Raw genomic sequence first — 12,855 nt, forward strand, 5'->3', positions numbered from 1 at the left:
AAACTGGTTTGACCCAAATCAGTTAAGTCTGATAGTACATTCAACCAGGTTTATCTCAAACTGGTTTCAGCCATATTCAAACTGGGTTATGTGCACTGAACATCTGTTCTGTTACAGATTTAAACCAGTTTCTGATCACTTAAACTGGTTTATGTCTAATATCTGTCCCTGTCCATGAGGTCCCTTCCAGCCCTACTTTTCTACTATCCTATAAACACGTGAAGGCCAATACCTTACCACATGTTTTACTTTTGCTCTGTTTTTAGATTTATGTTCCAAGAAAATAGAAAAAAAATCATGAATGTGGATTTTTCTTCTGGGCTTTTAAAATATTATTTAATAAAAATCAGCTTTATTGATAGATTTTATACCCATGGAGAAGTTGAATACTGCTTAAGGATTGACACTAATTCCCTCTAAGCAAAATACTTCATATACCCCTTTGGGAAGGAGGGAAGACAGTTAGGATAGAATATCTTTTTTTTTTTCAAGGATATTAAACTGACGTTTGTTTTAAAAAGAAATTTCTATATACTTTTAATATCAATACCCTGTAAATAAGCAGAGAATGCTAATATAACTTGCAGATGTGTAACTGTTAAGTCCAGTATAGTACACATTTCTTTTTTATGTGTCTGAGCTTGAACATGAGAGACTTCTGACAGGTGATCAAGTGCACAGGCTTTGAAACTTACAATAATGAAATGTTTCTACTACTTTTAACACTGTTACTAGTGAATGGAGATAATCAGCAAGAGAATGATTGTATCACTGTTTTATAAAAGTAAAATCAGTGATGAGTCACACTTCATTTCATACTGCAACCACTTCATGTCCAGTGAAGGAATATCTAAGAATGTTAACCAGAAGCACCATGTTTTAAATGAGCTGATGAGTGGTAAAAGCAAATTATACATGCATAGATCTTAAAGCCGTCCCTTATGGAAAGGGATCCTAAATGTTATGAGACAAATTGTTATGTTTGCAGTACTTACAGGGCAATTTTCTGGCTGTAACTGACCTGCTATAAATTTCTTCTGATAGGAATCTTAGCTAGTTTGTAGAAAGCTGCTAAAACGAGTCCCTGTATTAGCCACCCTGCCTTCTGTGCTATCACAAGAGGCAAGCTCTAGGCCAGTGGTTCTCAACCTTTTTTGTGCTAGGATCCATTTGTAAACATCAATGGCCAGTCCCGACCTAGTGCCACTCATTCCCAACCCACTGCCTTCTACCCCCAGGCCCAGCCCCACAGTGTGTGGGCAGGGGGTGGGTGTGTGGGGTGCCGGGAGGGGGGAGGGCCAAGCAGCATCTTGTAGGCTGGAACTCTGTCAGCCTGCAGGGGAAAAGCCACAGTTTTCCATGTTTTTCTCCTTTAAAGGAGAATCCATTTTAAAAAATTGTTTGTGACCCTTTCATATATTTCTGTGACCCACTTTTGGATCATGAACCACAAGTTGAGAAACGTTGCAGTAGGGCATGATGGGGCACAGCAATGTCCCATTCTATGGCGGAGCCCAGACAAGCACAGAAGTGTACTATGTGATGCTGCAGACCCGTTTGCAGCACTACGCACTGCACGTGCAGGTGTTCCCCATGCTGCTACCTTGTAACACAGGGGTTTTTTTGACCCCCGTAGATCCCAGGGTCAAAAAAACCCACACCAAAAAAAGCAGAGTGGCGCAGAGCATGCCCTGCCCAAAACCAGATCCTGGCCAGCCAGAGTTGTGCTTTGGCTGCTGGCTAGACCCCAGCTGCAGGATCGCCGTGGTTGCAGCTCCTTGGGGCCCCCAGGACCCCAGGTAAAGCTGAGGGAGCCAGCACAGTTTATAGCCCCAGACTCCTCTACCACACCTGGGGTAACCTGCTGTGTTCCTGAGCATGCATGACATGGCCATTCCCTAGGGACAAGTAGCAGTGGTTCAAGGTGTGCTGCTGCTACTTGTCCCTGGGGAAACAAGCATCTATGCTCATCTGGATGCAGCCTATGAGGCCATTCCACAGCTAACATAAACTGCTTAAGCTCCTGCTGGGATGGAGGGAGGTTAAGATGCTGTAACCCCCACTCTATCTTGTGTGGACTGAAGCTACGCTTGTGGTAGAGATTCTCGCCCTGTCCATTTTTGTGAAATTCCACTGCTGTCAATAGTCAGTCAGCAGTCACTATTCAAAGTAGGAGGTCAGATAATTTCACTGTTCAAAATATTATCTGGCAAAGATTTGCGAGAAGCAAGGATTTCTTAGGGTAATGTGTTTTATTGGACCAACTGCATAGTTGCGATGGAGTTAAATAAGCTTTTGAATGCAAGACATTCTTCATCAGGTGTGGGCACATCTACATGTTCATTAATGTGCCTTAGATACTGTGCATTTACCTTAGTACTTCCTTTATAAAGCACTAACTAAATACACAGTACCTAAAGTTATCACATAGTACCTCCGGTGAACAGTTATTTAGTGATGTTTACTGTGCATTAGCCTAATAACACTGCACAGTAGGCTATTAGCACAGTTTTTGCCATGACATGCTACTGTGCAGTAGGGCTGTGCAAAATTTCGGCAGCTGTTTTGTTTCAGAGGAATTTTTGGCCATTTCAATGCCTGAAACACCAAATCCGAATCAAAACGGAAGGCTCCGAAACATCTCCAAAATGAACCGAGGCATCCGAAACGTTTCAGAAATGTTTTGGAAAATTTTGGAGTTTTGGAGCCGGACCTGCAGAGAAACAGCTGTACCTTGCTGCCCTGCCATGTGACTCGGCTCCACAGGGAGCAGAGGTATGCGCCAGGGGTCTCCTCACAGCCACTGCCCGCTCTGCACTGCCCCACCTATGTGGAGCTGTGCGGGGCAGGCAGCAGCAGTGAAGGGACCCCGGCACAGATCTCTGCTCCCTGCAGAGCCAGGTTGCATGGCAGGGACCAGCACTGCCCTGCCATGAACCTGGTTCCACAGGGAGCAAAGATCCATGCCGGGGGTCTCTTTGCCATTGCTGCCTGCTCCATGCAGCCCCGGATCTCTGCTCCCTGTGGAACCATGGAGCCATGTGACCTGGCTCTGCAGGGAGCAGAGATCTGCACTGGGGGTCTCCTCACTGCCGCTGCCCACCCCGTGCAGCCCCACTTTGCCAGGGCAGCCTGGGATGGGCAGCAGTGGTGAGGAGACCCCTAGCTTGGATCTCTGCTCCCTGCAGAGCTAGGTTGCACAGCAAGGCAGTGCTGGTCCCTGCCACATGACCTGGCTCCACAGGGAGCAGAGATCTGGAGCTGCACAGGGCAGGCGGCAGCAGTGAAGAGACCTCTGGTGAAGATCTCTGCTCCCTGCAGAGCCAGGTCGCACGGCAGGGACCAGCAGGTTTGCTCACCACTCTGCACTGCTTCTCTGCCCCATGACCTGGCATGATATCGATCAGAGATCTTCATGGGGTGCTCCTCTCCTGCACAGAGGGCAGCAGCCCTCCCCCTCCCCCAGATGAGACCCCCATGGCCCTGTCCTGCTCCCTGCTGGGGCCCTGCAGCCCCTGGCCCCAAACCCCACCTGGCTGGCCAGTAGGGTGGTGCGAAGATTGCAGCCCGTTCGAAACAGATTTGGAAGAGCCAAATCTCGAAAACTCATCACTGTCCTCCAAAACGGCCAAATCCCAAACCGAATTGAAACACAGCCATTTTGCACAGCCCTGCTGCGCAGTGTTATTAGGCCAATGCACAGTAAGCATCTTGTGTAGATGTGCCTTCTAAGCAGTAAAACCACTGGGCATTTTTACACATGCAGGCGCCACAGTGCCAGGCACTTGGAAAAGTACCCAGTGCTGGGACGCTTGCAGTTGTATAAGTGGCGAAATGCACGTCACCACTGAGAAAATGGCAGCAGCACGCTTTTGAACTAAAACATATAAAAGGTGCTTTAGTTCAAAAGCACACCACCACCATTTTCTGTGCATTGATGTGCATTTTGCTGCTTATACAACTGCATGCAACGCAGCACAGTGTGTGTCAGATTGCCTGCGGAGCAGATTCAATGAATCGAGTCTGCTCCAACGCATCAGATCTCTAATGCGCTGCAGGACCAAAAAGTATGTATATAAATGCCCACTGTGCTCAGACCTGGCTGGTCCAATAAAATATATCACCTTAAGACATCCTTGCCACTAGCATAATTTCTCGACCATCACATCTAGAACATCACTCTAATACTACCATAACTTGGAAAAGATAGATATTTACAAATTATAATAATGAAAGAATAGTCCTTTGATCTCACTGTAGAGGAAAAGAAGAAAACTGGTCTGTGCATCATGCTCTATGTATGTGTTTGCATTAACTAGAGCAAAAAAGCTAGATGATCTGTTCCTTCCATCCTGGGTACCAATTGATTTTTTTTTTCATTCTCTCAACTTGTAATAGGTGAGGAATGATCTAACGGACGTTTTGTATGGTGAAGATATTGAAATTTCAGACACTGAGAGTTTCTCCAACGATCCCTGCACAGGTGTCAAGAAGCTCAAGGTATGTGTTACTGTTATTCTTTACATTGGAGAAGAATACAAAGATATCAGTGATGCTTCTGTCATAGCATTTGTTTGTTTGGGGTTTTTTCCTTCAAGAAAACTAATAAACAGTTAAAGGTCAGTAGGGCTAACTGTTCCAGGTGTGGCAGTAAAAAAGTGATCCATTCTTCCAGTCAATGTAGACAATGACTTCACAGAAAACTCTTTTATAGATTTCATGTTTTATCTAAAGTTTTATCTAAAGTAGGCTTGTAGATGCTGCTGCCTATTAATGCATGTACATATCTTTACTTATTAATTATTTGTAATGAAAACCTAAATCTTTGTGGTGTAAGCTTATTTACAGGTACAGGTAGACTATTTATAAAGGACTCTGGGTCCAGATTGTCTTTCAGTGAATTCAGTGGGAGTCTTCCCACTGACATCAATTGGGTGTTGGATTGAATTCTTTATTAGAATTTTCTTTATTAGAATTTGAGTCTCGGCCTTTTCTATTCTGTTCTATTCTATTCTATTCTATTCTATTCTATTCTGTTTCTAAGAAAATAACTTAGTCAAGGAGAAATTTGACATTGAAATTGTTTATCATTCTTTTCTTATTACAGCAATTTGTTAAGCTCATAGTGATTGACTATTCAAATTAAAAGTATATATTAATATGTCCATGAAGTATGACCAACCATAACATACAGGAGAAAGGCATACTCATAAATTCAAAGTGTAAGGAGAGGAAAAGTGTTTTTCATGCCATCTATTTTCTGAAGCAAATCTAGTCCTGGGCCCCAAACTTTCAGACTTAAATGTATGCTTAATGTTAAGCATATAAGTAGTCTGAATGAATTCAACAGGATTAAAAGTCAGCATATGTGCCTTTTCTTTACAAGATTAAGACCCTAGTGAAGTCCTTTGAAAAGAGAAGAAAGATTGCCAAAATGTTAAGGGTACCATCTTATTCCCACTGACTTCAGTGGTTGTAGGATTAAGCCAAGCTTAAAATAAATAGTCAAAGATCACATAAGTAAATTCTTTATATCAGTGTATATAGAGACCAGGGTTTAGATTTATATACAAATGTAACTATATTGTTTCTTGGCTTTATGTACATACACATAAAACCTTAGCGTTCTCTTAATGCAGTATTTTTATCACAGGAACAAACAGCATTTAGTTGTACATATATATATTTACTGGAGAACAAGGTTATCAATACTGAGAATCTCATGGGGGTAGATTTATAACATTACTGATGCTACCTGCTTTCAAGTAGATCAGAAAGGCTAACAGCAGTTTTCCTAATATGTTTAATGCCAATGCTACAATGTTTGGGGGATATGCCAAATGTTAAAGTAAAGGCTGAACAACTAATTGTTAAAGATCCCAGAGCAGTCTCATATGCATTTATCTGTTTTAAAGGGCTTGGGCAGTTCTTATTTTGTCGAGAACAGTTTTTTTTATTCTTACTGTTCAATAACATTTAAAAATTATTGAGCAGATGCTTTATTCTGAATGAGTAGCAGCTGTTGGCAATTTCATGGCAGTGGTGTTCCCTTACTTCAGAGCACTTTTCCCCAGAACTCAGGGGGTGCTTACTCTTATCCCCAAATGGGATTGATCCTGACCTTAGATACAAACCTATACATTTGAGATCTGAATAAAGTTTAATATCTTTAGAAAATGCATGCATAATATTGCATGTTTTCTGCACATGGTATGAAATCTATCATGTTTGTAGGTTTGACGCATTAGATTGCTTGGTTTTTTTTGAACAGGGGGTTCCCATGGGCTGTAAGCATAGCATGTGAAGATTTGCATGTAGCTCATATAATTAGCATCCCCAGCTTATCCTTTTTGGGGGAACTTGCCTTTATTCTTAATTAAGAAATCACAGCCCTTTACTACTTCCTGAGTGGAGCTGCTTCTATAGATTGCCAGACAGACCTCCTGTGTTTTGCCTCTAGTTCTGTCTCCTTTATTTCAGCAGTTTTTATGTTCCTTATCTGTAGCCAAGAAGACTCAGTGGCAAGTCTGAGTCATAGAAACAGGCATGCACTGTTAGGTTCAGTTTTAGTACCTGGCACCAAAAGAATTAGAACATTGCACCTGGATTTATTTAAGCTAATACATGATGTTGGCACAGGAGCAAATAGGCATAACCTAGCCATGAGTAAATTATGTCTGGAAATTTAGAAAAAGGTTTTTGAGTAGTGTGTTGAGGAACAGCCTTTCAAAGAATTGTCTGTGGGTGGGAGCAGATCTGGAGAGGGTGCAGTGGTGAGGACACTTCCCCCTCTTTCAGTCAATGCTATGGGAGCAGCAGCCAAGGACTTTTAAGTCTCCAAAGCAAGTAAAAATCCCATTCTCCTCCCTCCCCCACTCCCCTGCCCACCACTGCCACTGTCTTTGGATGCCCCAGGGACAGGGATAGGAGAGGCTCCAGAGCTGCTCCTGCTCACTCCAGCTGGGCTCTGCAGGGAGCTGGACTCAGTTGGGGGCAACCGGATCATCAGATGGGTTCTTCCTCCCTGCTCAGTCCCCACAGGTGTTCCCCACCAGCCCAAGAATAGGTGCAGGGGAAGGGAATCTGCCATCACCACCACCACTGCTGTCTCTGGCCAAGCCTGGCTCCCCATGCAGCCCAGCTGGAGTGGGACAGGAGCAATTCTGAAGTTCCCCCCCCACACACTTTTCCCACCCCCCGGGTCAGCTTGGGACAGGAGTAGTGGCAGGTGGGGAAGCGGGGTGTGGTGGAGAGGGGAGGGGAGGAGAGGAGAGGGACAGGCTGGTGAAGAGGAGCAGGAAGGGGGAAGAGGAGGGAGAGAAGAAGGGGAAGGGAAAGGGCAGCTTCTTACCTGATTGAGGGATTCTTACCTGAAAAGACCCTGGCTGCTGTTCCTGTGGCATGTTCTGCCTGCTCCGTTTTGGGGGAGACTGGGAGCAGGAGTGCAGCCACCCATGAAGGACTGGTCACCGCTCTCTCACCCCCCTTTTCAAAATTTTGAATCTACCCATGTCTGGGTGTGAGCTAACTCAGTATTTTTAAAAGGGAGATTGATACATTTATGACCAAGATTATATAACCCGATTGTCTGTGACATGTCATAGATTCATAGGTGCTAGGGTTGGAAGGGACCTCAATGGATCATCGAGTTTGACCCCCTGCCAGAGGCAGGAAAAAGTGCTGGGGTCATGTGACCCCAGCCAGGTGCTTGTCCAATCTCTTCTTGAAGACCCCCAAGGAAGGGGAGAGCACCATCTCCCTTGGAAACCTGTTTCAGATTCTGGCAACCCTAACAATGAAGTTCTTTCTGATGTCCAACCTAAATCTCCTCTCTATCAGCTTGTGGCTGTTGTTCCTGGTTATTCCAAGCGGTGCTCTGGTAAACAACACATCTCCTATTGCCTGCTGCCCCCCTGGTGAATTTGTATACTGCCACAAGATACTCCCTCAACCTTCTCTTGCAGAGGCTGAAAAGGTCCTGGTACCTGAGCCTTTCCTCATAAGGCCTTCCCTGCAGGCCTCTAACCATACGAGTGGACCTCCTCTTGACATTCTTCAGGTTGGCCACATCCTTCTTGAATTGCGGTGCCCAGAACTGGATGCAGTACTCCAGCTGTGACCTGACCAGTGCTGCATAGATGGGAAGCATCACCTCCCTGTTTGTGATGCATTTACTAATGCACGACAAAGTACAGATAGCGCTGCTAATTACTTCATCCCATTGATGACTCATATTAATTTTGGAGTTGATGACGACTCTGAGATCACTTTCTGCTGCTGTGCTGCCAAGAAGGTCATCCCATAGCCTATAGGTGTGCTGGTGATTCCCTCTCCCTAGGTACAGCACCTTGCTCTTGTCCTTGTTGACCTGCATCCTGTTGTTCTCTGCCCACTTCTCTAACCTGTCCAGGTCTGCCTGGATTTGGTTTATTCCAATCAGTGTGTTTGCTGTGCCCCATCGTTTGGTGTCATCTGCAAATTTGGATGGAGTACTTTCCACGCCCTCATCCAGGTTGCTGATGAAGATATTGAACAGCATCAGCCCAAGGACCAAGCCTTGGGGGACCCCACTGCCCACGTCCTTCTAGGTTGATACTGACCCATCCACCACCACTCTCTGGATACAACCCTTAAGCCAATTTGCCAACCACCTTCCTTGCAAGGTGAATTCTACCAAATAATATTGATGCCCTCCCTTTGGGCAAAAGGGGAAAAATTCAGTGGATCAACACCCACCAAATGCATGAAACCTATATTTGCATCTTCACAATGAATCACTACACCAAAAAATGTGTATTTATCTAGGCACGTGTCATTCTGAGACACCATCTATATGTTAAAATTAAGGTGCGATTAACCAATTAATCACACCTTAAGTTGTGACTCAGCTACACATTTAAGCAATTAATGGCATCATAAAATAAGCAATAAGATACAATATCATTCCACAAAAAAGGTGTACTCATTTTTTAGCTTGTTCTTATCATGCTATTGATGGAACTTGTGGCCAGGTACTCCCCTGTGGCTGGGAGCCCCACCTGCTGCCAGTCAAGCAACTGACAAGGTTTGCAATGGCAGCAGTGTTCCCAGTGCTGTACCCACTGTGAGCCTCCTCAGCTGCAGGGCTCGCAGTGGAGAGAATGCGTGAGCCCTGTCAGCTGTGAGGCTTGCAGCCACAGGAGCTAGTGCAGGTGGAGTGATCCCAGGATCCCCCTGCTCCAGCAATGAAGTGTGATGAGATCTCATGTACAATCCTACAATCATGCCTCCTGCCATGTACATGTGGAATGGCAGGAGGCACAATTGTGTGGATCCGGCAGTAGATTCCATTGCACCTTGACCTGCACATGTACAGGGCCCTGAATGTGAAAATGGGATAATGCTTTCATGTTACAAGTATAACTATTTTTTTAAGACAGGCAAGAATTTTTCTGGGCGATATCTTTTACTGCACAAACTGAATCACTGGGACAGACTTAGACAAGTTTTTGGGTAGCACAGTACCCTTCCTCAGGTCTCTTTTTTAGAGTGACTAAGATTCCTATCTTATCTAGACACCAGTTTGGAATCCAAGACACCTAAGCATCCTTGCATATCTCCATTTTTCCCTAAATGACTAAGCCTTATTGGGCATGCTCAATGGTGATCTAGTGCTGCCACCTAGACATTTAGTCCCATCTTTGCCAGAGAGAAGCATAACTCATGCTTGGTGGTAGGGCATTCTACTGCAGCATAGTCAGTGTTGGTTGAAAACCCTTAAGTCTGAGCGGGGCCTGGACCCCAGATTTTCCACATCCTAGACAACCACATGGGTATTGAAGGAGGTAGCTTACTCTATGCTAATGGCAATGCTGCTGTCTGTTAGGTAGATGCAGTCGTTCAAGTAGTTATCTCCCCACTCAAGTCCTGATTCCTACTAAGTCATCTCTGTTTTACAGATAGGGTCAGGGTGCATTGTGGCCAGATGGAAGCATGTTAGCATGGGTTCAGACTCTCTATCAGGAAAATGAAGAGATATGTGCCTCCTTAGTAAAATAGGCACTTTATCTCTGGAAGCACCTAAAGACACAGGCAGAAGTAACAATTTTTGTCTGATCTGATCCCAGAAAGTCTTTTACAGCCAGGACCAAACAGAAGTGCAGATCACTTTAAAAGGGCCTGAGCCCATGAAAATTTGAACCCTCATTGCATGAGGAGTCAGATGAACATGCTCCAAAACAGAGCATGTTCTATAACTTGTGTCTGAAGAGCTCCCAGCCTGTTGCTGTCTTCAAAATGGGAGGAGGGAAAGGGAGTGGAGGGAGTTTGGTCTGGATTTTTTTCAGCCAGTGTTGGAGGGTGGGATGGGTGGATTGGAGCTCCCTTGAGGTGGCGGAGGCTCCAATCCACCCACCTCACCCTCCAGCTCCAATCCACCCACCCTTACCCCCTCCTCAACCCCAAGAATGAGCTCCCTCTGCTCCGTTTCCCCCCTTCCATTCTGAAAACAACATTGGGGCTGAGAAAGGGGACTGGCATTGCTATGATGATCAGGCTACAGGCTCCCAGCAAGCTGCTGGAATCTCCAACTCCCAGACCCAACAGCAAACTTCTGTCTGCACCTTAAATGCTCCCCACTAAAAGAATGGGAGGGATCTATGAGTCTCCTGGTATAGGATCTACATCTGGAGGAGCACTAAGCTCCTTATAAAGAACAGGAGAATGGTGTGAGTTTACAAGCAAATTCAGATTCCATGCCTGGTCAATGAGCTTGAAATAAATGGCAGCTAAGTCAGAAATGTGTTAGTTGCAAGATAGGATCAGATTGCTGTGTATATGCTGGACACCCCCCCCCCCCCCATTTCAATTCAGACATTAATGGGATATGCAAAGGGAGAAATATATCAAGGTTTACATAAATGTGATGTATTCTGTGCGTTCCTGGGTTCCACTTACAAGATTTCTTTGTGTTCTCTGGGACTCTGGTTGTCTGTTATAGTTCATATTTGAATTAATAATGTACATTGCTCAGTTTCATTTATGAGTTGTAGTTTGGAGACAGAAAATATGTCTGAGATAAGGAGTTTAAGAATTTTAAAATTTGTGTAGAACCATGATTTGAGGAAAAAAAGATGTTAAACAAATAGCAAGGGTACAAAGTCAGAATGTTCTATTAGTTTTAAGTATAACAGAATGCAACTTCTGCATACAATTTTAGTATTTCAGTTCTGCCTTCATTCTGAGTTTGGACAAAGAGTTGAACAAGGGCTTTTTATTAATCTATTTACTGTAAATTCTATAGTTCTGAAGCATCTAGATTTGGAAATGTAGGAATCTTTTGACCTTCTATACTGGAACAAAATGCTTCAATATTCCTGAATAGTGCCATCAGTCTGAAATGATTCAGCAGGTCTGCGCCTGCCTGAACTACTGTGGCATTTCACAAGAGTTGTCATCTGGATCTTCATGTTCTCATTTTTTCCCATGAGTGCTGTTCACTGTTGGCCACACTATATCTCCCCTGAGTGATGCATCATGGGAAATACATAAAGAATAAGTACTTTTGTCCCTGGCTAATAACACGCTTTTGAGAGCAAAGCAGTTGACTGAGTAGGACTTGTGTTTGCTGCCACAAGTATCCCTTCTAATGGAGCATGAGACCTTGTTTAATAAAATGGCTTTGAATGTTAAAGTCTTACTGAACTATAGGGTATATTCTGGAAGCTTTGCCTACATGAAAGCACCATTCACATATTTTTGTCCTACTTGGGATTATCTGCTCTTTAATAAATAATCAGTTACTCAAGCTGCACTGTTAGTTGACATTCCTTTTTTAAATTTCCCTTAAATAATTTTCATCTTACCACCAGATTTTGCTGATAATTGAGACACGATCTGAAAGAGATGGAAATCAGAACCCATTAGAAACAGACTATAGGGAGAGTCCAGCTAGGACCATATTTTCTGTAATTAATATAGTATGGAGGAATAGGTAGAAAGCCTGTAACTGTGAGCTGAAGTTATGGCTGTAATGAATGGTACTTTCAAAGAGATATGGAGCAGAGACCAGCCAGATAGTTTGGGAATAACTAGTAAATATAATAGGGACCAATCTATAATCCCGTGTCATAAATCTGGTACATAAAAAGAATATTCTCTGTGTTGGCAGAAATGACCTTGCCCTGTTACGGCTATCACTATTTCTGCGTACTTCATTGTGAGTATGCCAGCAATCTAGTAGTCTAGTTGGGAAACTGAGGAACTTCAGGACAGGATGAAAACTCACTCATCAACCTTAAGATAGGAGGTTCAGTGACCTGGAAAGCAGGCCTCGTGGCTTTTGTTTTTCAGATCCAGGATATCTTACTAGAAAATTTTCCAACTTTGTTCAGGACTGTTGTTAGCATCTTTGGTCTGTTCTTATAGATTTCAAGAAACATTGCCTAATTAATGTGTTGAGAAAGAATGCACAGATGAATGTTTCACCCCCTCCAGGCAAAAGATGTGCCTCAGTGAAGCTGGATCTTATCCCTGAAACAAAATTGGAGACAACATAGGGAAGATAGTGAGGGGTTTGGAACAAGACATGAAAATTTAAAAAAAGAAGTTGGAAAGAAAGCCTCATGAGGAAAGGCTAAAGGAATAAGGTATCATTAGTTTGGAGAAAAGGAGATTAAGTTTGTATATTCAAAACATTGCCATAAGGTAGGTATAGAGAAACACTATCTTCCCTTGTCACAGTGGGCAGGATGTGGGACATTGCGTTTAAACTACAGCAAAGTTAATTTAGTTTAAATCTTAGGAAAACTTCCTAACTTCAAAAATAAAGGAATAGAATGGACTGCCCAGAGAAGTTGTAAAATCTCCATCACTGGT

General features: G+C 43.7%; 1 protein-coding gene across 2 annotated transcripts in view; it reads left to right on the forward strand.

Annotated features, from left to right (window-relative positions):
- The window catches only part of GABBR2 (gamma-aminobutyric acid type B receptor subunit 2), a 977,761-nt gene that overhangs the window by 449,629 nt on the left and 515,277 nt on the right, over positions 1-12,855 (forward strand). For both annotated transcript variants that reach the window (XM_059724473.1, XM_006266752.3), the window contains exon 4: positions 4,399-4,500. In XM_059724473.1, the coding sequence (XP_059580456.1) occupies positions 4,399-4,500 (102 nt within the window). The remainder of the gene's footprint in view (positions 1-4,398; positions 4,501-12,855) is intronic.

This window comes from Alligator mississippiensis, chromosome 3 (assembly GCF_030867095.1).
Source record: "Alligator mississippiensis isolate rAllMis1 chromosome 3, rAllMis1, whole genome shotgun sequence".
NCBI lineage: Eukaryota > Metazoa > Chordata > Crocodylia > Alligatoridae > Alligator > Alligator mississippiensis.